The following is a 27,129-nucleotide window of genomic DNA, read 5'->3' as shown; positions in this document are numbered from 1 at the left end:
GTAAGGGTGGGGTTCTTAGTGGAGGAGTTGCTAATGAGGGGTGGGTGTTTTGGGCTGACATCGCACTCTCCTATCATGTGGCGAAGAGTACCGAGCTGCTTGCATAACAGGCAGGTCTTGTCGTACTGATTACTTCGTGGATTGCAAGTGGAGCAAACGGAACCCAGTGCCAATGCTCAGTCTCGGCTACGAAAGAAATGTAAACAGTGTCTTGACCGGGATTAATTTTCCTGTTACTAAAAACTGGATTAAATTTATTGGATCATAGGTGGTATTATTGGATCACAGGAGCTCTCGAAGTTAATCAATAAGCGCAAGACAGCTGACATACGGAAGTATAATATGGAGAGGATCGAATACGCTGTAAAGAACGGAGGTAGCCTGAAAGCAGTGAAGAGACGTCTTGGCGTGGGGAAAAATCAGATGTATGCACTTAAGGATAAGCAAGGTAATGTCATCACAAATAGGGATAAAATAGTCACAGTGGCCGAGGAGTTCTATAGGGAACTGTACAGTAGCCGGGACATACAGGATAATGCCGAACGAGAAAGTAGTTCAGAGGAGATGGACATCCCACCAGTAACGACCGAAGAAGTAAGGAAGGCTTTGAAAGAAATGAAAGGGGGCAAAGCACCTGGTGAGGATCAGATAACAGCAGACCTCTTGAAGGATGGCGGAGAAATTGTACTTGAAAAACTGGCAAACCAGTATACGCAATGCCTAATGACCGCAATGGTACCGGAATCTTGGAAGAAGGCGAACACCATCCTAATCCATAAGAAAGGCGACATGAAGGACTTGAAAAATTACAGGCCGATCAGCTTACTGTCAGTCGTCCACAAGGTATTTACCAAGGTAATCGCTAACCGAATCTCTGCAACCTTAGATTTCAGTCAACCTAAAGATCAAGCAGGGTTCCGTAAAGGTTATTCAACAATGGACCATATTCACACGATCAATCAGGTTATAGAGAAGTGCGCTGAGTATACTGAACCCCTATATATAGCCTTCATAGATTATGAGAAAGCATTTGACTCGGTCGAAACCCTAGCAGTCATTCAGGCATTACGGAACTAGGGGGTAAATGAGCATTATGTAAGAATACTAGAGGATATCTACAATGGGTCTACAGCTACCATCTGTTGTGTCGTGGGCGACGGCGAGCGGCCTCGGCAGCGACGGGAGCGAAGGCTCAGCGCGCCGGGCCCACGCACAAGCCCAAGAAGAAAGAGTGCGGCCTGCTCGCACCAAGACCAGAGCCCAAAGAGAGCGTTTATTGTTCGACAAGACGACACCTAGACGCATACGCACGTGACCCGTCACGTGCGACCACAGCAACGACATCTAGTTACAATTAACACAACCAAGCGCCCACAGTGAGCGGGCGCTCCACTAGAGGGCGCCACTACACCACATCATCTTCCCGTGCAAAAGAAGTTCGCACACTCTGCGAAATACGCCACTACACCACATCATCTTCCCGTGCAAAAGAAGTTCGCACACTCTGCGAAATACATACAGCATCTTAAATGCACACTGCACATCATTCTCCCGCGCTTTGAAGAATGTCTGCATCTTCCTTTCACTTGACTCACACAACAGGCTATCAGTCGCTCACGACAGTTCTATAAGTCCCAAAAAAAAACCCGTCCAAAACACTTTCAATGATGATATACGATTCAACACAGACATGACACGTTCAACATGACGCAAAGCATGAACCGTACGTATACCCCTTACTGCACATATTCGCGAAGCCACTGAGGCTGCTTAGTCTTACGGCGCGGACGCGTAGACGTTGAACTTGCATTATTTGACGATCCAGAAGCCCCCTCATTTTCCCTTGTGTTGTCTACATGGCTATTTGGATCTGTTTGTTCACTATTTTCTTCCTGACATTCTAATGGTTCCCTAGGGACAATGGATTCAGACCTTGCACTGGTAGAAACCTCCGACAGATCAGGGTCTGTCTGAACACTGGCGCTTGTCCCTTCTGACAACTGTAGACTAGGGGACTGACTGTCACAAATGTCCAAGTTAGACAAAGAGTACAAAAACTCTTTATGCCTCGACGAGAGTTCAACATTGTCAAAGGAATACGGTGCTGAGCCAACCTCGATTCCCTTCGGAACGACTGTGAGTTTTGAAGCGTTCCAGATCTTTCCATCACTGAGCTTAAAGGTGAAAGGTGCAACCTGAGCTTGCACTGTCAACGGCTTACTATACTTCAGAAATCCTTGCTTACGGAATTTTACCTTCACGGCATCTCCCACCTTTATGCGGGTCGGCTGCGCACCTTTCCTTCTGTCAAAGTACTGTTTAGCTTTATGCTGCTTCGTGAAGACCTGATTCCGAACATGAGGCAGGAAATTGTCCGATTCTGCTGCCTTTTTACGTATCCTGAAGTTGCTAATATCCACTTTGGAACGAGGCTGACGTCCATGCAGCAAAAAAGCTGGAGAAAGACCTGTCACTGAATGTGGTGTGACCCGATACGACCCAAGAAATTGTGTAATGCTCTTCGAAGCATCCTTGCCTTCAAGTCTGGCTACCTGTAAATGTTCTTTGAGAACTCTGTTAAACCGTTCAATCTGGCCGTTAGCCTGAGGGTAATAATTCGACGAGAACACGTGGCGGATACCTTTTTCCTTTAGATACTCTTGCATTTGTTTGGAGACAAACTGGGGTCCATTATCCGTCACTAAAACCTCAGGGAGCCCTTCCCGACTGAAAGAAGAGTCCAACAACTTAATGACATCCTCAGTTGAAATGGAATTTGTGCCCAGAACCTCAGGCCACTTAGAGTAGTAATCGACTAGTGTAACAAGAAATCGGGGGTACGACACATCTAACGGACCGACGATGTCCATTCCCAACTTTTGCCAAGGTCCTTCAGGCCATTCCACTGGCTGCAACGGAGCTACATGAGGCTTAGCAGACTTGTCTGCCAGCTGACAAACGTGACAATGCTTTACATGCTCTTCAACATTGCGATCCATTTGAGGCCACCAGTAACGTTCCCGGAGAAGTTGCTTCGTTCGTACTATTCCTTGATGATTTTCATGTGCTAACTCGAGAAATGTAGGTACCAGTACACAAGGAATGACTACACGGTCATCACGCATGAGTAATCCGTCCACAACAGAAAGTTCATCCCTTACATGAAAGTAAGCTGTTAAGTCACTGTGTACCTTTTTCTTATCAGGCCAACCCTTTGACACATACTCTGCTACCTTCTGCAACGTTACATCGGCCTTCGTTGCCAGCTGCACGGTTTCTTTATCGACTACTGATGTTACCAGCGACACTATCTCTTCTTCCTTAACAAGTTCTTGACCGGTCTGAATGGGTAATCTTGACAGAGCATCAGCCACCAGATTTTCTGACCCTTTGCAATACTCGATGTCAAAATTGTAGTACAGCAGACGAGCTGACCACCGTGAAATCCTTAAAGGTCTCCGACCTGAGTCTCCTGCGGCTAACAAAGCAACTACAGCCTGATGGTCAGTTCTAAGTGTGAACCGTCTGCCCCAAAGAAAAATGTGCCACTTTTCACACGCGAACAAACAAGCCAGCGCTTCGCGCTCTCCCACAGAGTATTTTCTCTCAGTCTCCGACAAAGTTCTAGATGCAAAGGCTATGGTTTCAAGCCGAGAACCATACCGCTGCTGTAGTACCGCGCCAATTCCCACATCAGATGCGTCGGTAGTTACTACTACAGGCAAGTCAGGATTAAAGACTTTCACAACCGGAGAACATGTGAGGCACGCTTTCAACTGATCGAAACTGCGCTGAGCATCATCAGACCAACAAAACGTCTGACCCTTCCTGAGCATGAGGCGAAGTGGTTCAACTATCTCTGCATAGTTCTTTATGAACTTAGCATAGTATCCTGCAAGACCTAAAAATGATTGCAGTGACTTTATGTCCGTAGGAGCGGGAGCATGAACTATAGCTTTTACTTTGCTCTCCAAAGGTGAGATGCCCTCAGCCGAAATCTTGTGACCCAAAAAATCAAGTTCCTTGACCGAAAAAAGACATTTGTCGTTCAACTTCATGCCACTGTTTGCTATACATGTTAAGACTTTAACCAGGCTCGCGTCATGCTCAGCTTGAGTCTTTCCCCACACAAGAATATCATCAAGATAGCAAACAACATTTCTGCAATTTTTTAAGATCTGAGACATCATTTTTTGAAAAACCGCAGGCGCCGACGCCAGACCAAAACACACCCTCTTAAACCTGAATAAACCTTCATGAGTCACGAAAGTAGTTAAGTCCCTACTGCCCTCTTCCAGCAACAACTGATGGTAAGCCGACGCCAAGTCAAGCTTAGAAAAACAAACAGCACCATGAAACATCTGCAACAGCTCTTCAACATGCGGTAAAGGATACCCATCAATGATAATTGCCTTATTCGGTTCCCGGAGGTCCACACACAGCCGAATGTCCCCGTTCTTTTTCCGGACGACGACGAGTGGCGAAACCCACTCCGAGGCGTCGACACGCTCAATGACATCATTGTCCTCGAGGCGTCGCAGCTCGCTGGACACTGGATCACGGAGAGCAAGAGGCAATCTTCGTAGCTTAGATGCAACTGGAGTCACACCTAGCCGCCGTTGGATCTTATGCGAGACGTCCTTGACAAGACCCAACTCGCCGTTGAAGAGATGTTCGAAACCCGGGGGCACGTTCACGGGACACTGCACTGCACACACCGATGCTAGTCGACACGTAAGAGACGCACCGTCGATCTGAATGCCCAGTTGCTGGATGGCGTCGAGCCCCAAAAGAGATGTCCCTTTGTCGGTGACGTAGAATGTGACGGAGCAAGACCGTTGCAAGACTTGAACAGGAGCTTGGAATGAGCCGCGGATGCCGATACGTTGTTTGGAAAAATTCCACAAGTTGACGGAAGCCTTGGACAGCGCATGCTGTTTACTGAAGTGACGCTTGAAATCTTCGACAGTCATCAACGACACGGATGCTCCGGTATCGACTAAGAGTTGCATGGTCACTCCGCTGACTTCGGCTTGAACGACTAAGTCCTTTCTTGGAGGATTGTTGACGCTGACTTCAGCTTGGACGACTAAGTCCTTTCTAGAAGAAGTGCTGACTGTTAAGACGGAAGATCTTGCGGGTGCGTTGATCTCCGTGGATGCTGGATGCTCTACAGGTTCCGGTGTCGAAGCGGATCCCGTAGCTTCCTTCGAAGAAACTCGATGCACTGGTGCCGGCTTACGGCACATCGATGCGAAATGTCCCCACTTATTACAAGAGTTGCAGCGCCGATTTCGGGCTGGACAATTTTGAAATGCTGAATTATGCCATTTATTTCCGCATCGTTCGCACAACTGAAGCTTGCCTGGAAACTTCTTCTGCTGAACTGTACCGCGGAACTCTACAGCTGACTGCGGATGGAAGCGTCCATCTTGGAGGCCACCATCTTGCCTTCCCGAACCCGGTGGAATGACGTCACGGCCTCCCCGGCTGGCCAGGCCATCTTGAATTCCTGTGCCGCCATCTTGAGCGCGCCGGCCTCCCCGGCGGCCCATGCCATCTTGATTCTCCACGCCGCCATCTTGAGCGCGGCGGCTTCCCCGACTGTCATCTTCCGTGACGCCACCTTCTCCTCGTCGACCTACTGCTTGTACTTGATGCGAACCGAAGGCTTGGTTCGCCAACGACAAAGATTCAAAACTCCGACCAATATCTTCAGCTTTCTCCAAAGACAACCTTTCGCCATGTGCGAGCAGCTTTTCTCTAACCTGGGGGTTAGACGTTCCATGTATGATTTGATCTCGGACGCGCTCCGCGTACGTCAGCCCGAACTTGCAACGTACGGCTTTCTCCTTTAGAGCGGTCACGTATTCTAAAAAACTTTCCCCCCGAAATTGACGACGGCTTGTGAACTCATGTCGTTCAACAAGCGTATTTGTGGACGCAGCGAAGAGCCGGTCCAGCTGCTCCAAAAGTTGGTCGAATTTCGAAATGGCCGGAGCCGAGGATGCGGTCACACTACAGTCGGTCGCGGAGTCGGTCACGATAGGGCTGGATACATTAGCTTCGGTCACGTTACTGGCGGCGTCCCTCCTTGCTTCGTCCTGCTCCGCCTCAGCAAAATACCTTCGTTGCCCCTCCCTACCCAACACACTGACGAGCGCCGACGCGCGTCGTCCGTCATTCCAGTCGCTGCCGCCAGCCGCCTCGAGATGGGCCTGAAACAATTTTTTCCAGTTATGCCACGGAATCGGAGGCGGCCCCGGCAATTCGAGGAAAACGGGCAGGTTATCGAAGAGGCCCATGCTGCCAAGCAGGAAGGAGAGAGATGCAGGAGCAGAAGCAGAAGAACGAAGTAGGGCGAGGCCTAAACGACGGTTCGACAAGCGTCAGCACAAAGAACGCTAGGCCTCGCGACGCCAGACGCGCCGGACAGTCACACTCGAGCGAGGTCAAACGCACTCACGTTTTCATTCTGCCGGACCCGTCGACGATGTCGTCGCAGCAGAAGAAAAGCATCCCATCCTCGTCGCCAAAAAGATGTTGTGTCGTGGGCGACGGCGAGCGGCCTCGGCAGCGACGGGAGCGAAGGCTCAGCGCGCCGGGCCCACGCACAAGCCCAAGAAGAAAGAGTGCGGCCTGCTCGCACCAAGACCAGAGCCCAAAGAGAGCGTTTATTGTTCGACAAGACGACACCTAGACGCATACGCACGTGACCCGTCACGTGCGACCACAGCAACGACATCTAGTTACAATTAACACAACCAAGCGCCCACAGTGAGCGGGCGCTCCACTAGAGGGCGCCACTACACCACACCATCATCCTCCATAGGGAGAGCAGTAAAATACCTATAAGGAAGGGTGTCAGACAAGGAGACACAATCTCTCCAATGTTATTCACAGCATGCTTACAAGAAGTATTCAGAACGTTGCATTGGGAACAGGTGGGAGTAAGGGTTAATGGAGAATACCTCAGTAACCTCAGATTTGCTGATGACGTTGCCTTGCTAAGTAACTCGGGGGACGAATTGCAAAGCATGCTTTCCGCACTAGGCGAACAGAGTAGAACCGTGGGCCTGAAAATTAATATGCAGAAAACTAAAGTAATGATCAATAACCTCGGGACAGCAGAGCAGTTTGAGATAGGTGGCGAAACAGTGGATGTGGTAAGCGAATATATCTACTTAGGCCAAGTTGTGACCCCAGATCCCAACCATGAGGCAGAGATAGTCAGAAGGATCAGAATGGGGTGGGGTGCATATGGCAGACATTCTCAGATAATGAATAGCAGCCTACCATTGTCGCTGAAGAAGAAAGAGTATGACAGCTGCATCGTGCCGGTACTCACCTACGGGGCAGAAACTTGGAGGCTCACTAAGAGGGTTCAACTTAAATTGAGAACGACTCAGCGGGCAATGGAGCGGAAAATGATAGGTGTAACATTAAGGGACAAGAAGAGAGCGGAGTGGGTCAGGGAGCAAACTGGTGTTAAAGACATATTAGTAGAAATTAAGAAGAAATGGACGTGGGCAGGGCATGTAATGCGAAGGCAAGATAACCGCTGGTCATTAAGGGTAACAGAGTGGATCCCTAGAGAAGGCAAGCGTTGCAGGGGGCGGCAGAAAGTTAGATGGACCGATGAGATCAAGAAGTTTGCGGGGATAAATTGGTCACAGTTGGCAGAGGACCGAGGTAATTGGAGAATAATGGGAGAGGCCTTTGCCCTGCAGTGGGCGTAAATAGGCTGGTGATGATGATGATGATGATGATGAGGTGGTAATGGAAATGCGACGCGTTGTGAAGCGCGAGCACCAAATGGCTACAAAACAGGTACGTTCACTTCCCAAGTGCCGTAAAATGCGACCGTGCTTATCCGGGACTGTTTTGCAGAGGAGAGATGAGAATACGTCGGAAGCAACGAATTCCGAAATGATCCCGTTGCACACTGAGGGATGAGACACAGAAAAGGCCTCAACATCTGCACCAAAACAGGCGGTGAGACGGAGACTTCCATCTAGAAGATCGAGTTTTCACAATAATCACTGGCACTTTTCTTGTACACATGCAGGCTTCAAGGTGTAATACGGGCTTAGAGGTACTGTGTGCAGCTGCAGCAACCCTCAGCACGGGATTTGATCCCGCATCTTGTTCAGAACATAGCGATACAGTACTATAACGTCGGGTGAAAATTGTTGAGGGAGAAGGGTTGACTCTGGCTTTTTTTTTTTTTTTACGTGCTATTCGTAGTGCTCCTGTGTAACGGTTTACCAGCCTTGTAAGTGCAACACGGACTTTCTTTCCGACCAAAATGCCACTGACACTACTTTTCCTGTTTGCAACAAGGTGTGACGGCCACCCATTGTTGAACGACGACAACTTTCACTTAAGTTTGCCGATCAAACAGTCGCTAACTTCAATACTCGGCGCCACTGACGTGCGTGTCGATGGCCCTAAGCGAGCGCCTGAAAAACATCAGCAGTAGACCTCACACCAGCACAGAGATATCGGACATCACCGACGGTTCAGTCTCCATAGCCACGACTTAACGCTGACCATCAACACTGATGGTAGCCCACTGTTCAAGTTATCCAAGTATTCAATCTGGCCAGTTCCAATTATGATAAACTGAGCACCTCCGCGAGAAAAATGTCCTGGTGTTTATGTTGTACTATGGCCAAGCACATCCTGATATGACGCTACTGCTCAGCTCCTTTGTAGAGCAAACGGAAGACCTTGCGGCTGCGGGCATCACACCTCGAATACTGCGCTTCATGAAAGCCCTGAACGAGATCCTGGACACATACCCATGCCCTGTGCGTGTTTTGTGGATTCGCCGGGACATGCTTCCTGCCCACATAGCGGCGGATCACGCCTGTCGCCGTATAGACCTTCCACGGCCGCTACCGCTTCTTCCAATGTCCACATTAGAAGAACTGCTGGTGGAAAAGGAGAACCTCCGCCGCGCTACGTGTGCTTTACTTCCACCGCGTGGAACTGACCTCGCCAGTGGGCTCGCTCGCTGGGAGGAGGTCCTGCTGTGGAGGCTTCGAGTTTGGGTGGCCTTATCCCCAGCAGTGACCCACGCTTTGTCTGCCCGCTATCACGCACCGTTTGCAGACACCTGTCCCTTTTGCACGGTCCCTGAGTCCGAAGCCGACACGAGCCACCTCCTATGGACCTACCCTGCCCTTGAAACCTCTCGCCTGCAACACCTCCGGGGCACAAGGCTCCAATCCTGGGAGACCCCTGATCTACAGCGGTGGATATGGGGCCCTCAGTACCGGTCTCTGCTGACGCTTCCGCGTGAAACAAATGTGATGTTGTATATATAACTGTTATGCTGTAAGACAAACTCTCGCAAAAAAAAGTCCGGCCTCAGCAGCAACACACTTTGGGAAGCATTACACAACCTAAAAAAGTGCGGCATTACTCTTCTCGGATGTGTGGACTATACATCTGTTTACCTGTCAGGTGTTCAGCTTCTTTATCGTCACATGCATGCACTTTATTTCAAGAGATATGAACTGCCTGGAGAGCAGCCACACAGTAACTAGCTAAATAAGAAAGCCCATGAGCTTTAAAGGCCCAACCCAGCCGTACAGCCGCAAGACAACCTTTCCTCCCCCTGGCCTGTCCTACGTAAACAATTTAACCCGGTTTTCCAGCTATATCGGTCCCCAGCCACCACGGTCGTGTTCCACTAAGCACACTTTTATTCATCCAAACCTTTCTGACAGCCAATACGTTTTCATCCGTGTCGACAGTGCCCGCCGGCCACTTCAACCATCATACACCGGCCCTCATCACGTCATTTCACGCTCTGACAAGACTTTTACAGTTCGCGTCAACGGCCGCGACACCGTCGTTTCCATCTATCGCCTCAAGCCCGCTTTCACCGAAGCTGCCCTGCCTGCGTTCCACTCCACCATCCACCATTCCACACTGAACACCACCACTCTCCCTTCCGTTCGCACCACCACCCGTGAACCTCACAACGCAAAAACTGTGTGTTTTGCTGTGCCGCCTTCTACAGGAACTCCTTCTCCAGACTCCGTCTCAAGGGGAGGGGGCTATGTGGCGGAGCCCCAGCGGCTATGGCGCTGGGGCTGAGTGGAAACCAATGAGTGCGGGCCACGCGGCGCCGGTGCGCAAGCAGCCACAAACGCCACGAGCGTGGAATAAAACTGGGCCCCAGTTTCTGGGTGCATGGCATAGCGTTCAGACGTGTCTCGGCTCGTCTCTCTGTTGCGTTCGCGACATCTCCATGGCACGTTCGGCGGACCTAAGTTTGCTTTAATTGGTTAGTAAGGCGCCAAGTTTTCGCTCCGTATGTCATCACCGGCAAGACGCATTGGTTGAATACCTTTCTTCATAGGGACAGGGTCTCTTACTTTTCATTATTAGCAAGTGCTTGCTGAATGCACCATAACCCAATCCTATTCTGCGCCGGATTTCTTTCTCGTGGTCTGGGTCATCGCGGCCGCACTGACCATGTAGTCAAGGCCGCGATATTCTTCTACTTGTCCAGTATTACGTCACCTATCGTGAAAAAGACGCATTCAGCACGTTTGTTTAGCATTATATTACTTTAGTTTTTATTCATGTTTATTGTTAGCCCCACAGCGAGGGATGAATGGTACACTAGTACGCTAGAAAAATATCCAAGGCCAATTGAAGGTTGGAGAACAGTCAGCGAAACTATTATAGGTACTATTAATTAAAATCAACCGGAATTTTTATCGCCCAGCGTAAACCCAAGGTGCAGGAGGCACGTTTTGCGCTGGGTGAACTATCACAGTGGTCAGCAGCACGACCACACATCTGCGAACGCTTTTCCGACTAAGGAATGCAGTTGCTATAAAGCTGACTTATTTGAGGAAAGTTGGAGGATGCTTACTTACAAGCACTATTGAAAAAATATCATCTAATCTGCCGAAAAGGCTAAAAGTAAAGAAAAATGTAAAGTGGCTATGAATTACACATTTTATATTTCCGCCCCAGCAGCGCTGGTTTATAACCCAGTGGTCTGGACTGCTAGGTAGATTGTTTTGCAATTCGCTTGTTTGAATCCCCGATAGCGCGTTCGCTTTTTTTAAGTTGATGTATTTCATTTGCGGGAATGCTTTGGAGGAATGGGGAATTCTACACTGAATTCCCAATTATTGCGCTGTAACGTTTATTGCTCCATGAGCGAGTTCGCAGAACGCGTGAGAACTGACATGGACGCGCTGATGAGTTATCGTTGGCATGGTGTTGCCATAAGCACAGACTGCTTGCGGACACAGTCCCGAATCTGCCAACCCTTGGCCTGGTGCAAACACGCCTCTTACAATATAGGCACAAGCCAGGAAAGCTCCAAAGGTTGGGGAAAGCGCATCGCATTTTAGCGTCTCCAGGTGACGAGGAGGGCGTTCATCTACTGCGTACGCCTCAGCTAGTGATTGTTACAATTCCAAGCCGTGCTGGTAGGCTTATCTCACGCATTTTACACCAGAAAACATGGCAGAAGCGCGGTATGCCGATTACTGAGATATTGAAAGTGCCCAGTCAACGGTAACGTCGGACGCAAAACATATTGTTTCACAGCACCGAAACCGAAACTGCATTTTGAATTCTAATCTTGGAAATCGTCCAATCCCGTAGCACTTCGTATGGACGTCGCTGCTTTCGTTGATGCAGCCGCCGCAGATCGCGCATGGTATTTTTTCTTCTTTCGGGCTTTATAAAATAAATACCTCCTTATCGACCGGACAAACGATGAAAGGTGTGTTCATTTGAGCCAGTCTACGCAGTTCAAGCAAAAAAGGGAGCCTGAAGAATCCACTTCAGTGTTCCTTGAAGGGGAAGTGGGATGGGGGGGGGGGGACGGTGCCACACTGTACGCTGCCCCTGCAAGGGCATATTTCTTTCCCTCACTTCCTCAAGTGTGATTTTTGAACAGCTGTGGCGCAGTTATGCTCAAACAGTGCCATTTGTGCAGCATGTAGGGGGCTTTGGCAATATTTGCTGCAAATTTGGAGCAACACTTGCATCAAGGCAGCGTTTCAGCTGCCCGACTTCGTACTTTGGACACCACCCAAGAAGTGATTTCGTTTGCACCCAGTCGGCACCACTTTGAGAGCACAGCAGCGGCTGCAGCAAACTTGACAAAATACATGTGATGCAGCATCGGTGGCAGATATCATATCTGTGCGGCAGTCACCAGCGGCTCTGCTGGTGAGCGAGTGAGGAGTCGAGGGCATGTTACTAGTGATAGGCAGGTCGCTCAAAGGCCACAAGTGACCCATGGGTGGGTCAATATACTACTCTTTGGGTCACAGGTCACTGGAACACACGTGACGGGTCACTAGTAATTTGTAGGCTACAGCTAGGCCTCTCGTGGGTGATCGCCCCTGACATCTTTTTTTGGTCAGCACAGTGACCGAACGCTTGTGATGGCCACGAATCACCCACAAACTGCCAGTAACCCATGTATGAACAGATTCAACAATAACTACGCTAATAATTTTCTTCTTGCTTATTCAGGCGGCAGGAAAACCAACAGGCAAATAAAATTATGTTTGCGTAGCCAGAGAAACGCTTGTCAGGCAAGCCAATGTGAGCGGCCTTGCAGGGAATACTCTTCTTTTACTGCTTGCATTTACAAAGAAAAAAAACTCCTAAAATTACCAACTAGCCAAGACATTTCAGGATCCCTTTCTTTATGTTCATTCCTACATGGCACAGTGTGTGAATAGCTCCACAAACACACGAGAGCACAAACCAATTTTCATTTACTACGCGAGCATGCAGATTTCGCCATGGATTTTTAAAAAATAATAACATTAAGGTTTTATTTGTTTCTGGTGACTATAATACATGGTGATAATACACAGAACAAGGTCCCGAAATAAACACTGTAGCGGGAAGCCTTGTCGCTTTTTTAAAGCATGCCATTTTTTGAAAGCGCAAGGCTTAAAACTTACACCCAAAAATAATGTGCCGACACTTGTTCCAACGTCGGAACCATTCGAAAAAAGAGGCAGAGACGCAGTTAAGTAATGCTCCTCTATGCGAATGCGAAAATTACGTAGTCTCGCAGGTGAAGTGTTTTTGAGTGCTGTTTCTACACGTATTAAATACCCAGACACAAAGCTAGACTGAGCTGCGAGCACGATGGCACATCTAGTCCTAAATGACAGCCCTTACATCTCCGAATCAAACCAGCCTAACCGGATCAAACCAGTTTAACCAGATGTGCACAAGCACTCGCCACGAAGGAACGCACTTTTATTGTTTCTGGTGAAGAGACATTCTTGATGACGTATTCCGATAGCCATATTTCGGTCATAGCAATGCCAACATAACTTGTTTTTCACTAACGAAATACACAGAGCGTCTGCCTTAAAACAGCATGAAGATACACGTTGAAGCGAGAACAAAAGAAATAATACTTCATTCCTCCGAGATACAAAATAATAATAAAAACAAGAAAGCGCTCATGCAAAAGCATTTAGTGACATCTTTAGCAACTTGACTTATATCCAATATATGCATCAGCAATGCAGAACTACACTACATTTACTCTTAGTATATCTTCACAAGAAGTTCCCCTGCCCCAAACAATTTAAAAATCCTGCTGTCCATACTATAATGATACATAAACTCACGACTGAACAAGAAGAATTAGGCTTAGTGAGTGTAATAAAGACTGTGAGAATTATTTGTTGTCACATGCGCATGAGTGTATCTATGAGCGTCTTGCTCGAAAAACAAACATAAACTCGTCCAACAGTGTTTCGTAGAGAGAACTTACCGCTCCGGTGTAATGTTCTGAAATCTTTACAATGCAACAAGACATGCCCTGGACGAACTTCATTTGTTCATTCTATTTAGAAGGAATGGGTCCTACTAATGACAATGATAGTAATGATAATATTTGATAGCATTATTAAGCACAAACATTAGCAGTTGTACAAACGAGAAATGAAACGTCGATTCATACGTATACAATTTCTAACGCAAGTCACCCCGATTCCGTTGCTCCTCCCAAAAAATAAGAAGTGGAAATTCCCAGTTCGTCTGGTGAACATACAGTGGTTCATGCACCTTTAAATGCGTCATGAGCTCTTGAATCAAAGGACAAATTTCAGAATCTTGCAACCAATCAAACGCAGCACTGTTAGCGTATGCCACAGCCAAACATAGAGCGTTTCTGCTCCAAAACTACATTCCGTCACTGCTTAGAAAGTTGAAAAGCTACACAACATTGTCATTTTGCAACCACTTGGTTTCTAGAAATCTCCCCTTATAAATGCGGCATCACTGCAAGCACTCATTGATGTTACTTTTATCCTTCGAGCAGTCAATTTTTTGTGTGACATGGTCACTGGATTTCTAACCAACATAGCTAACTGGCTTCAACAACATAGCAAGCTTTGCGCTTTCACAATGAAATAACAGCACCCGTGGTGTTGCTAGCAGATGATTCGCCCCTAATGATTTCGTGTGCTTGCGACTGGTGTTAGTGAGTCTCAAGCGTTTTGAAGGCCTAAAGGGACTATGAAGACAAAATACAAGTTTGATTCATTGAATGCTCTGTTTTGTTCCGATAACAATGATTGCAACTTTATCTCAGACTTCAAAGAAATGATGCAGATTTATAGGAAAACTGATGAAGCAGTGGCAACCCTTCAGCCAGTTTCTGGTGACTTCTAAACGATGTCAAAGAATCTTGTTTGTGCGATTGGTGGACACCGACCTGCGCCACTACCAAGAAACATGATCAGGCGACTCTAGTGGGGCCTCTATTTCTCTTTGGTCATGTCACTTGAACGCCGACGTGCAATTTCACACTGACAACCATGTTTTTAGTGCTGGCCCATATTGCCCGTAATACGTCCCTGTAGCACGACATTTCAGTTTCTCAACATTTCTTGTGTTTTTGGGCTAAAAAGCATTTCTCACGGCTGGAATGAAGCTGGGTAAGTTTCCAGAGGCTAGTGCTTTTAATGTATGCTGTATTCAAGGCCCCTTTAAAGCTACGAGCTGTGTTATACATTGTGTTCATGGTCCCTTTGAGCCTGGCGTTCCAGAGAAAGCTGGTGATGATGTGGTCATACAGTCGGGTTTAAGAAACACTTGGAATGTGGTGAAGTGCACGTCCAAACACATTGCACACATTGGAACCGTGAAAATCACGCAAGCCATGTGGCACCGGAAATAGTGACTCATTCCTCTCCAGGCAGTGCTTCTGGTAAAGGCTGCTGTCCTGGTCAAAAAAAGAGAAAAAAGAGAGAAGAACGTTGCCCTTCAGTCAAGGTGACCACAAGGAAATAACTGGCTGAAACCGCCAAGAAGGCTTTGTGAATGGTGGGAAGGAGATGGAGAAACCAGCGGTGGGAAGTGCGGACTGTATTGTTGGGAGGATAAAGAAAGTTGGTCGGAAAGTGTTAAGCAAATGAAGTCGGTAAGATAGTAGGACTTTATTCAGACACCTGAGAGAGAGAGAGAGAGAGAACTGTATTATCTAAACAGTCCTAGTCCGGGCCGTCGTACCACAGTCTCTTCATGAGGAGACGGTGGGTCCGTAATATTCGCAGATGTCCGCATTAACATGAAAGCATGTGGGGAACTAGGAGTTCTTGTGTCGACTTCACGTCCACGCCAGGACCTGGGTTGAGCCATTCTTCCCAGGAAGCGATGCGGGTGTGCAGGTGTGGCGGTAGGTCTTGTGGATGGCACTCCCAGTAAAGGTGTACTGATGGGTGGGACGGGCAATTGGGTGTGTTGCAACTGGGGCGCGAGAGGATGCCATGTATGTAGTGGATACGGGGTGGAGTGAGAAGAGAGAGGAGGTTTGGGCTTTCCGAACCTCAGATGCTGCTTCACAGGAGAGGATCGGGTGGAGGACCGGGAAAAACTGCCTGCGTAGTGCGCAGAGATGGTGTTGGAGTACCTGATGTTTTAAAATATTTTAATTGCCAGGAGGGTACACATTTGGCCCCAACATGAACGAACCCAAGCAGAGTTCTCGGGTAAGCGCGTGTGCTCAAGCATTGCCGTAGAAGTTGGCGTGGCCGGGAACCCATATCAGCGTTATCTTGTGGGGAGTATGGGCGCGAAGGGCGCAGTTTGGGGTGTCAGACGTATGAGGGTGTGTGACGTGTCGAGAGATTTCGTAGCGTCTCTTGCGAGTCACTAAACACGAAAATTGGGTGGCAAGGGGTTTGACTTTGACAGCATATTCGAAAGCGGCGGATTTGGAGATTTCTTCGAGGGTTGTGCAAGTTGGGGAGTTCTTGAAGGGGCGATGGTGTCTACGGGCCGAGTAGGGCTATGGGGGGGCGATAGAAACACCTGTCGTAGGGGAGTCAAAACTGGCGTTTGTGAGGTAGATTGTGGCTCCATTCTGTTTAACCCAATTGATGCGCTTGATCAATACTTTTGTGCGTTGTTGCCAGCGGACCAGGTTGTAGCAGGGTGCATGTGGCGAGGAAGCTTAATTACTAGGTTTAGTAGGAAGGACCAGGGAGGAGATTCGGGGGGAATAAGGGAAGAATGCCTGTCGGGTAGTTTAAGAGGGCCAGAACCATCCGACCTGAAGTGAGGTTTTTCAAGCTACGCATGTCATGAGCGCTCGGGTACATCCCGGTACATTTCATGGACACATCGTGCCCATGAAAAAAAGAACTTGATCATTAATTCCTTGCAATACCCAAACTTTCATGCATCTTGTCTACCTGGCATCAAAAATAAAACCCCTTGCTTCTCAGCTAACAGTGTTCAAAAACGTCGTGAGTCACTGCATTATTAAAGATGCCCTCACCACCACGTAGCACCATGTTAAACAATGGTCACATTATAGTACCAGCCAACAACCAGCCATACACTAGCATTCAAAACCTTTTTTTTCCATAGTATGTTTAACGCTTTGGAATTTTTGGCGCAATGACATTGCCTTGTGTACAGATGGCAAATTTTCTCGATATAATTTGGGCAACCTATTTGAAAAGGAAGATAACGTTTATACTAATACCACTGCCGCTGAAGCATGCTATTACCTTGAGTCTTGCTTTTCAACAACGAGAGTTGTCAACAAGGAGTTCCCAGCTATTGCGTCGTCTTTTGCAAGCCTGTTATAAGCATAGACGTCGACGTTCACAAATGTGACATGATGACCATTATACAATATACAGTGCTGCTGCGGATAATTGTAGAACAGTCATGAAAAAATGCAATAGGAACACCAAATATGCACCAGAATACGCAATATCCAAGAATATGGATAGGGGAGATAAAATAATGACTCGCTAGTGGTATATTTAGAAAGACACATTTTCAATCTTCGTTACTGACAATCTTCAATCTTCACACGACAATTTTAGTTGCATGGAAACAAACAGCACTACTTGTGTATTCTGGTTCATATTTTTGTGTTCGCAATTTTTTGTTTTTGTATTTGTGTTTGTTTTGTGTCTTGTACCTTGTGTTGTCATTTCTATTGTTTTTCTTTTGAACTCTGGTATGCAGAAGTCATGCTTTGTCTTCTCTCTCTCTCTCTCTCTCTCTCTCTCTCTCTCTCTCTCTCTCTCTCTCTCTCTCTCTCTCTCTCTCTCTCTCTCTCTCTCTCTCTCTTTTTTTTTTCTCGTAATGAGTCAAATGTAAGCAAGATGCTCGAATTCGTTTTGTGTTTTTAGAGAAATAGCCTTCCAAATACAAAAAAGTCCTTGGGTGGATGGCAACATGTAACTACCTTTTGCAAGAAGGCACCGATAGGTGAGTTAAAAATAGTGCCCTTTGCCGATGTGTGACTATATTTTCAAAGCCTGGCATTGGCTTCTTTAAGACTATGGGTAGAATCTTCGGTGCGGAGGGAAACTATGCAATCCCAATGATGCCCAAGATTACCTAATTGGAGACGGAGGCATATACCATCTCCGAGGGAGGAAGATATGAATGAGTGATGTTTTTTTTTTTGCTTTTGAAGGAACTGCATTTTTAAAAATACCAATACGTGCGAGCACTTTTGTCAAACCAGGATATGTAAAACTGATTTTTTGTGTTTTTACTTTAAGTACCGGGTGTAAAAGAAAAAGACGTGCTTGTTAGATAACTCTGTCGGAATCCCCCCTCTCTTTTTCTGATGCATTTTGCTTCCTTGCTGTTTCGTCACCTCTTTTATTTTGGAGTACGGATTTGCAGGCAATTGCTGGGATTCAATTGGCTCACTGCCGCCCCCCCCCCCTTCCCCCCCGGTGATCAAGGTAAAAAAATCTTGTTGCTCTGAAAGCTGTGTGACTCACCTCTCCAGGTTCACAGGGGTGGCACGGAATGTCAGCATGCAACACTCTTGTGCGCCACTGCACGGTGGAGCAGCAAATCGTTATGTCTCACAAACTTGAGGCCGCAGGACTCAATCTGCGAAACAGAACCATGCCATTACCACGTAGAAATAAACCGCACAAGAATAAAAGGGGCTTCAAAGGTCATTCAGTTTTTCGACCTGAGCGTCAAGGCTGAGCAGGAATACGTTTGCTGGTCGTATGCACTGAGGACAGTAAAGCCTTTGCTGAGTTTCGCTCTAAACATTCGAAGGATACTATTTCTTGAGTTTTGTTATTTAGCGGTCTGAACTCTGCAACCGACTGTATACGTGTTCTGTTAAGAGACGTAATAAAAACGTGTTGCTTCTACCATCGTATGTAAGCATTCTCAAGCAGAGGCTACACAAATAATTACTGTGGAAATTAATTGCGTCCTTAACGTAACCGAACCGCGCACCTCATCCCAATTCCCCCGGCTTTGCCTTAGAATACCGTATTTCTTGCCAAGACTAATCATTTGTTTTCAAGCTAAAATACTGTCAGCTTAAATGGAAACAGTGTATTCATGCGCGGACTGTGGGAACTATGAGCATAAGGATGCAGAATAAGAGCACCATGACACAGCTTAGAAATCGCTTGCATATAGTGCTATGGGAAGCACCCCGAGAAGGCCACATAAAGTCAAACCCGGCTAATGCGCAGTCGGCCGGGAACGACGGTTCGGTACGCTCTAATGTACCGAATCACAACCAATGCCAGTGTAGCGGCTACTTACCTGCCGTAAAAGAACTACGTTCCGTTCTCAATGCTGCAAAAATTTCCGGTTATTCTTTCACACTAACAACGCGATACTTCAGCATAATGCAGTCTTGATGTGTGAATTCAACGCCGCCCCCCGCACACACATCAGAAGAAAAAGAAACAGAACACGACATGCAACAGCAGATACTGCTACACCACCACCACGACCAGAAACACTCTGGCGGAATCATAGAGTTAATACTACTGACTCTAGAGCAAAAGCTGCCCGGCCAGCCCGTGCATTGAAACCGTGCTACACCCGGGCGCTGACATGATGCCACCCTCACAGCGTTGCCCGCTGCCTTTTTGCCTACTAGAGTTGGCGGCAGTAGTCGGTATTCACCTAGTAACTAAGTGACACTACTAGTAACCATGGAGGAAGAAAAATTTCTTTTTTTTTCCTTCATGCTAGTAACCAACGCATTCCATCATGGCAGCCACCGTTGCTGTGAGTGCGCCGTGAAAATTTTGCTGTGCAGAAACGTTGTGTGAAGTTTTTCCTGTGGTAGGTAGCGAACTTTTGTGCCATGCTGCCGCGTTAGATGCAGTTTTTCATTCTCCGCAACTGAGAAGGGTAGCGCGTAGATTAGCGGGTACTTCGTACGCTCGGAGAGATAGCTTTTGCGGGTGCGTCAGGGGAGTTCGATCGTCGCTTCGGAGTTGAGCGGACGTGTTTTAAGTGCGAATGCACTTTATAAGCGACCCCAAACCATCCACCGCCGGCGGCGGCGGCGGCGGCGTCCGCAGTGCTCCTCTATATTTAAAAAAAAATTCCCCCGCATTTCCCCGAGGGGGAGAATGTGAAAGTGCGAATGCACGGTTGTCGGCCCGCTTGCGGCGCTTGCGCTCGGCCCCCGCAGCCCACCGCCTCGCCGCCTTCTCTTCCATCTCTTCCATCGGGTTTGTAGTATCACGTGTACACCACGCAGTTATCAAGCCGCTATAACGCCGCTGAGTCGCCAACGCACGCCGCTGACGACGTAGTTTGAATGCGTTAAAGATATAAGGCGCGTCACTAACACTGATATCACCGTCGCGTCCGCGGCTTGGTCGGTAGAGCGTCGCGCTGCGGCCGCAAAGTCCTCGGATCGAAACCTGGCGCCGGATGCTGTTTCTTTTAAGTGCGAATGGACGCGACGGTGATATCAGTGTTAGTGACGCGCCTTATATCTTTAACGCATTCAAACTACGCCGTCAGCGGCGTGCGTTGGCGACTCAGCGGCGTTATAGCGGCTTGATAACTGCGTGGTGTACACGTGATACTACAAACCCGATGGAAGAGATGGAAGAGAAGGCGGCGAGGCAGTGGGCTGCGGGGGCCGAGCGCAAGCGCCGCAAGCGGGCCAACAACCGTGCATTCGCACTTTCACATTCTCCCCCTCGGGGAAATGCGGGGGAATTTTTTTCGGGCTCCTGTGCTTCGGAGGGGCTTCATTTCGGCGGCCCGTTGCAAGCGCGGGCCGTTGGACGTCGCCCGGCTTTCGCTCTGCTGGTGTGGGCGGTCGAGTGCCAGCGCCCGACCTCCCCCCCCAGTACCCGTCTCCAAAGTGGTTGGGACCGCCGCAGACTTCGCTCTTCGTCGCACCATGCTCTCCTCCGCGCTTCACTGTTCCCTTCGAGGTTTTGGTCTCCCGGACGCAGCATTACGCCGGCCAACACTGTTCGTGGTGTGTGGTGTGCGACGGAATCGACCACAGTTGAACTACTCTAACTCTTCTCTACTCTTTCCTCACCTTTCTAATCTTTACTTTTCTTTCTCCTATACTATTTCCACAGCTATTCCCTCTTCCGGACTGTGTTAAATGCAGGTGAGCTCCCATGAGAGCTTAATAATATCCCCAGTCCATTTATTTTCCTGCTTCCTTTAAAAAGAAATCACTTCCCCCTGATTGCTTTTTTCCCCCGATTTTTTTCCTGGTGGCTTCCCCTGTATTCGCGCATGCCCTGTTTCTGTATATATCATTTCGTGTGTGCTAAAAGAGTTCAGTTGATATGCAGCGCTAGTCCTGTGTAGTCTCTTCTTTGTTGTCCCGTCTGTACAGCGCTATTTTAACATGTTTCACACGCCTCCTCTCTCCCCCCGCCCCCCCCCTGTATGCATCAGCTGATTGTTTTCGCAATTTATTGAGGCGCTCTTTACAACTACTTGCTGTTCTAGCGAATGGAAGTTCAAACTGGACAACGCTTCGAAGAAATGCATGTAAATGGAAATCGTATTTGTGACTGCACTTTATGCTAAACAAACATGCTTTCTGTGCCTGTTCCTGTGCCTGTCTACGAGGCCCCTGCAGCACGTGTGTCAACTTTTTTCTCCAGTTGAAATGCTTTTAGGTAGTGGCCCTTTCATTAGCTTAGATTCAATAACTGTGAAATACCCAAGCCTAATATTACTAAGTTATGTGCATCAAGAAACTCTCTCAAGAGATTTTCCGTTTTTCTAGGTACGCTTCGAAGATTTGTCATTGATTGTATGCTTGGGGACGTCACACAAGGTACATGAATAATGTTGTCAGGTTACATTAGGTCGCAATAATTCTATTTAATAGCAGCTTAAACAAAATCTCGACAAAAGCAAACCAGAGACTAGAAGATATCATGTAGAACGCGCATTTCCATTCTGGGTATGTGGAACTATAGCTTTCAGTACTTCGAACTACAAAGAAAGTAGTGCAAGTGTTCATTAGTCGCTGCAGGGCTCTTTACCTTTTAAAATTTCATGCCCCCTCTCCCAGAATAAAGAAACAGGAAAATTGTGTGAGGAATTAACTATTTCCAGCAAAACTATGGCAGGTTTAAAGCCAATAAACAGACAGGGTTAAAAGCCAAAAAACCTTTTTGAACAAAAACCAATTTCATGATAAAAAACCTAAGCACTGGAGAATAAGAGAAGAACGAAATAAACAAATACAAGCAGAGGCAGCATAAAAGAGCAAAAAATGAACAAAGCAAATGCAATTCTACGAGGCAGCTAGTCACGAAAGCTTCCACGAAGGAGCAGACACTTCAGGAGAAATTTTAAAAAATTAGAAATTATGTACCCTATTTACATTATGTACACAGAAAATCAGACATATTTCAGTGGTTTTAGACAAGATGGAGCTGAAGTAGCCAAATCAGTTCTTGCCTTGAAGAAGCAGATTGCAGTGATTAAGAGAGAAAAACAGTCACAGGTGCTGTAGGGGTGTTACCAGCATGCAGCATCCTTCGTTTGCCCATTTTGTCATTTTGCCTGCTTCTTTTATGCCTATCTTTTTTTCGCCCATGGTGCTGTCTTTCTACTGGCCATTCCCATGCCATGTTTTTTTTTCTCCCGAATTTTTTATCCTTTATTTTATGCCAGTCCTTTCCTTTCCTTTCAAGTTTCCTGTTCCCATTTCCACATGTAGCACAGCCAGCTGGACAGTTCTCCTTCTTTCCTTGGTTAACCTCCGTAGCTTTCTTCTACAGTTTCTTCCTTTCTTTGAAGTCGCAAATTAGGTCATCTTAGCCTTGCTCTTACCATCACAAACTTCCCTAGAGGTCTGGTGGTATTACTGGTGGTGAAATAAAATTTGTTGGATAAGAATTGCTTGTAGATATGACCCTCTTGCTTTTTCTGTGTTTATTTTTGCTTCTGATACACGGACTGATGGCATTGCGATGGCCCATTATTTTTGATGAAAATAAGAATGCTGATGACCACAATCTGAATGAGCATTAGCCAGAACTTTCATGATCAGCTACAGCATTACTGGAACCCAGCTTCGGTAATGCAACTTCGTCATCATCCTTGTTGCTGTGAGCACGCTGGAGTGGAAGCGTGGGAATTCTACAAGCTCTGGTGTGGCACCTTTGCGGCCACCGGTTTGATATTGGCATAAATGACAAGGCTGTGCTACACATATCGAATTCCTTCGTTCTATCGCGTATCGCATTCGCATATTGCATTCCTTCTTTTTATCTAGTGTATACAGCTGAAGAACGCCTCCAGATGGCCCTGGCTGAACCGATACGTGCAGATGTAACTGTCGCAAATAATAAAATTGAGAGTTAAATTTATTGTCGGCTTTCTTAATGACTGCCATATGCAATGCACATTAAGTGTATGAATACTCTATATTAGCGAATGATAGTCTCATGCTAGGCAGTCTGATTCACCTGCTATAGTTATGTTTGGGAGCTGTTTCAAAGTTAACCACTATGATTGAACTAATGAGCGGCAATAACAATTTATAGGTGCACTCAAATTAATTTACTTTTCAAGGGAGACGTATATCCTTCGTCCACTTCGCCTTGCACAAAATACATGACGGTCCCATCGTGACCCAAGAAAGCGCATATGTGTGTTACCTCAACATGCTTCCTAGGCGGTTTCTGTTGACAGACAGATTTCCGGCCGAACCCGCAGGCATTTCAGGCAAAACCGCCTGCAGGCGGGGTGGTCCTGATAATTGGGCCTGAACAGAAGTGGCCATTTCCGTTCATTGGCGAAGGCAACCAGGGAAGGACAGAATAATTTTTCTTAATGCCCCACCACACGGGTGCCCATCTCACATGAACGAAGTTTACTCCTCCCTCACCTCCTCTGTGCAGGTATATACATGGGCCATATGAGAGCAGAGGTGCAAGTATACGTAATTAAACAACGTCGCTGATCCGCCGAATTTAAGAAATGTGTCATGCAAAGCATCAAATATATTCTCGAAAATTTCAGATTGCGTGTTTCAGCGATCGAACGAGCATGCACCAATCGCACACACCCATGCAGGAGATTTCTGCACCTACATTCGGGATTACCTTTCGGCTTCGCCTTGTCCTCCTCTAGAAAACCACCTTATCGAGCAAATAAAGTTACCATTATTATTATTAGTTGGCGGTTGTTTTATCTCTGACTCAAGTAAAACACCGTTCAGTGAAAGTATAACAGCACCCGTAAACAAGAGCCTAGTTATACGCTAGGCATGGTAAAATGGTTCGTACATTTGTTTGTTTTTAATTTACGAATCATATACGATTAAAAAGGAGCCGATCTGCCCAGACATGTTTCGCGTAACATGATATGACCGGCTGACGGTGAGTTCAAATCGGCAGCAGCCACTACGGACATGTAGGGAAGGTGTCCTTGAAGATAGGCGGCGGCGGCTTTATTCCGTATCGTCGGCAGTCTTCGCAAGCAACGAAGTGACACAGCAGACAGTAAGGCGTGTTGGAGTGAACCTTTGTAAATTAGCCCCACACGACTGACGCTCCTCACAATATACCGAAACTGAATTTGGCGCCACAACCCGACGTCTTCTTTTTGCTTATAATTTCATTTATTTTTGTTCGTCAAGCATGAATACTTCAAGAAAACTAATAAAAAACATACAAACTCGTAAAGAAACTCAGTTATTGCCATAAAAGTTGCCTAATTTTAGCTTAGGGCCCTAAATTTGGGCCTCATTTTTAAGAAAAATTGTTAGCCATATCTTCAACTACTGATCTGGCAACTACAGTGTGGCATCATGGCGGCATCCGTGTTTAGACACATTTTTGAGCCAGCTTTACCCGCCTGGGCGGAATGAAGGAAAAAAATACGCTTTTGCGCGGTAACTTCTTGAACTGGATTGAATTGGATTCGACGGCGACAGCGAATCCACACCCCTACGACTACCTTCGTTGTGTTACCGGAAGCTAATCTCAAAAGCCATGCTTTTGTGCGCTGCAATAGGCAACAGCTGTGTTACCAAAAAATACATCATGGTGGCCATGTTTTAATGTCACCATCGCTGGCAACTGTCTTCCGGGCGTCGAAGCTCGAGCATCGAGCCTCTGCGCATATGATATTTTGCCGACTTTGTGCCTGTGAGTGTTGAAGAAGAATAAAAATAGTGTTCACTAACTGTTTGAAGGGCAACGATCGGTCGGCTACGGCTTAATCGGGCAGCCAATATGGGGTTCAGTGAGGGTTGGGTGGGGGAATCTTCGAAACTACGTTTAAACCACAACTACATGTTAAGCGGGTACGTATTAACGAGGTTTGACTGCTCGCAACTACGTACATCCCAGCCAATCACTGACAAGATGTTCCCTAAACTAGGTCTCAACATGCCAGTTCTTTGGTCAACAGATGTTCAACAGTTTTCTGTGACCATTATTGCATCCCATAATCTTCTTACGCGGCAGGTGTTACAACAGATGTGCTGAAAAGAGATTATCCCCCAAAACAGCAAAATGATCAAGTTTACATGTTCCTCATATGCAAAGTTTTGGGCGCGATTTGCGCCGTTTCCATAGACGCTGCCGTTGCTTGACCAAAAATAAGTACACCATAATTTAAATAAGAACAAAAAATCATAGAACACCGCATTGACTACCCCAAAATAATGAACCCTCAACTCATTCCGGAGTCTACTTATAATTCCGTTTGGGGGCTGCACCGCCCTCTATTGACTACTTTTGGTATCAACGCAAGGACGATACTAAAACTAGTCAAGAGAGGCCGCCACAGCCCCTCTTGGCGGACGCCGCACTTCCCGACAGCTTTCACGCTGAGTGGAACTGGTTTTATTTTCTTTTCGCTTTACAAGTAGGATATAGGCTTGCATCATGGACCCCCATATATAAATTAAATGTAAGAGGAAGAAAAACAAAAATTACGCCCACCTCCCCTCGCGGGAACCCTGGTGTGATGCGACTCTGAGAGGGGTTCAAGCGCAAGCGGAGAGCAATCGTCGACCGAAACGCCGCTGGAGAGCGGCACACCGGTTTTATATGCGCAGCGCGCCCGAAGGACAGGAGACCGCGGAGAGAGAGAGTACTGCACATGCGCAGCACCTCGCGCAGCGCCGCCCACCGGCGGAGTGACAGCGCGCAGGGCAGCACACCCGCAGATGTTGAGAGAGATGTTCGCTCTCACCTGGGCACGCGCCGGCGCCAGTGCATCTGCCGCGGCTATGACGCAACACAATCCAACACAATCCACTTTAATCCAATCCAATCCAAATCCAATCCAAGCCAAGCTAATCGAATCCAATCCAATGCCGCTCGCGAGAGAGTGTTCGCTATCTGAGAGGAGAGGGGGTGAGCGGAGGAGAGTGCGGACGCCGACGACGGACGCACGCAGGAAGGACAGGGCCGCCGACAAGAGATGCTCTCAGCGTCGCATCTAATAACAAAACATGATGGTGACCCAAGGGCCTGTATAGCTTACCTCACAAGTGCATAATTCTGACTCGTCAAAATGGAGGATTTGTAGGTGGCCGGAACTGTCGCCGGTAGCGATCTATGAAAAAAAAACAATCAATGAGGTTGGGGATGTGGCAGAATGGTCACTCATTTAGGGTGCTGAGCAGTATAAGATACAAAAATATTGCGAAACGTGTCTCACAGATGCTTTTGAATATCAGTATTTCTGTAGAGATACATTTGCCATATAATGAGGGGTACAGCCAATGCGCGATTGGGGGTGACCTCAAGCCTTACGTACGCTTTGGTAATAACAGAACTGGCTGTGAAGAACGCTTTTAAAAGAGATGCTCGAGCTGTGAGAGCAAGCCACGCGTGCGAGAGTTTGTGTTGAGGGTGTGTTCCGGGGAGCAGTCGTTCGTTGTCGTCATCTTGGCTGCGGTGTCTCACATTAAAAGTTTATTCACATGCATATTGTCTTCGACCTTTGGCTTTACAAGATCACATGAGAATATATCCTTATTTCTGTGCTGAAACACTTTTGTGGTGTATAGATTATGCCACGATACTCTTCCAGACGAGAGTATCATGTTATATATATGTTGCCTTAAATGATCTAATGTGTTTTATCGTAACGGTCATATATGATGTTGAGCAGGGTTTCACGGTTGGAAGTATTTTTCGTTTGCTTATGTGGCCACTTTTACTTTGAGAGCGGCTAACCTTAATTATGATTCAATTGTCGTTCGGTACGTTCAAAATCCTAAAAAAGGCATTGTTTCATGTTTTTTTATCACAAGAGGTATCCAGGAGTTTAATTTTGTACCATAAGGGAGGCATTTGTCCATTACAGCCTCGATATATGCCAGGTCACAGT

The 27,129-nt window shown here is 47.2% G+C and overlaps 3 protein-coding genes and 1 long non-coding RNA gene across 9 annotated transcripts in view; all 4 read right to left on the bottom strand.

Annotated features, from left to right (window-relative positions):
* LOC144149214 (uncharacterized) overlaps positions 1–27,129 on the bottom strand; it is a 268,987-nt gene that overhangs the window by 10,270 nt on the left and 231,588 nt on the right. The gene's annotated exons all lie outside the window — the stretch shown is intronic.
* The window catches only part of LOC144149209 (uncharacterized), a 273,731-nt gene that overhangs the window by 84,457 nt on the left and 162,145 nt on the right, over positions 1–27,129 (bottom strand). The window lies entirely within an intron of this gene.
* On the bottom strand, positions 1,232–10,868 carry LOC144150220 (uncharacterized). Its single transcript, XR_013318462.1, has 2 exons — positions 6,467–10,868; positions 1,232–6,218 (listed from the first exon to the last, which is right to left on the bottom strand). It is a non-coding gene; the product is annotated as an uncharacterized LOC144150220 (long non-coding RNA).
* Positions 13,419–27,129, bottom strand: part of LOC144149212 (uncharacterized) — a 112,802-nt gene continuing 99,091 nt past the window's right edge. The window contains exons 14-16 of one of the 4 annotated variants that reach the window (XM_077680747.1): positions 26,278–26,349; positions 18,285–18,399; positions 13,419–15,250 (exon numbers count right to left, since the gene is read on the bottom strand). In XM_077680747.1, the coding sequence (XP_077536873.1) occupies positions 18,316–18,399; positions 26,278–26,349 (156 nt within the window). In that variant the 3' untranslated portion in view covers positions 13,419–15,250; positions 18,285–18,315. Of the gene's footprint in view, positions 15,251–15,318; positions 15,906–18,284; positions 18,400–26,277; positions 26,350–27,129 lie in introns of those variants that run through there. The other 3 variants (XM_077680748.1, XM_077680749.1, XR_013318233.1) reach the window with 3 other exon arrangements.

The sequence above is a fragment of the Haemaphysalis longicornis genome, unplaced genomic scaffold (genome assembly GCF_048455015.1).
Source record: "Haemaphysalis longicornis isolate Haplotype H1 unplaced genomic scaffold, Haemaphysalis longicornis Haplotype H1 scaffold_8, whole genome shotgun sequence".
Classification (NCBI taxonomy): Eukaryota; Metazoa; Arthropoda; class Arachnida; order Ixodida; family Ixodidae; genus Haemaphysalis; species Haemaphysalis longicornis.
This window is presented reverse-complemented; position numbering and strand designations above follow the sequence as displayed.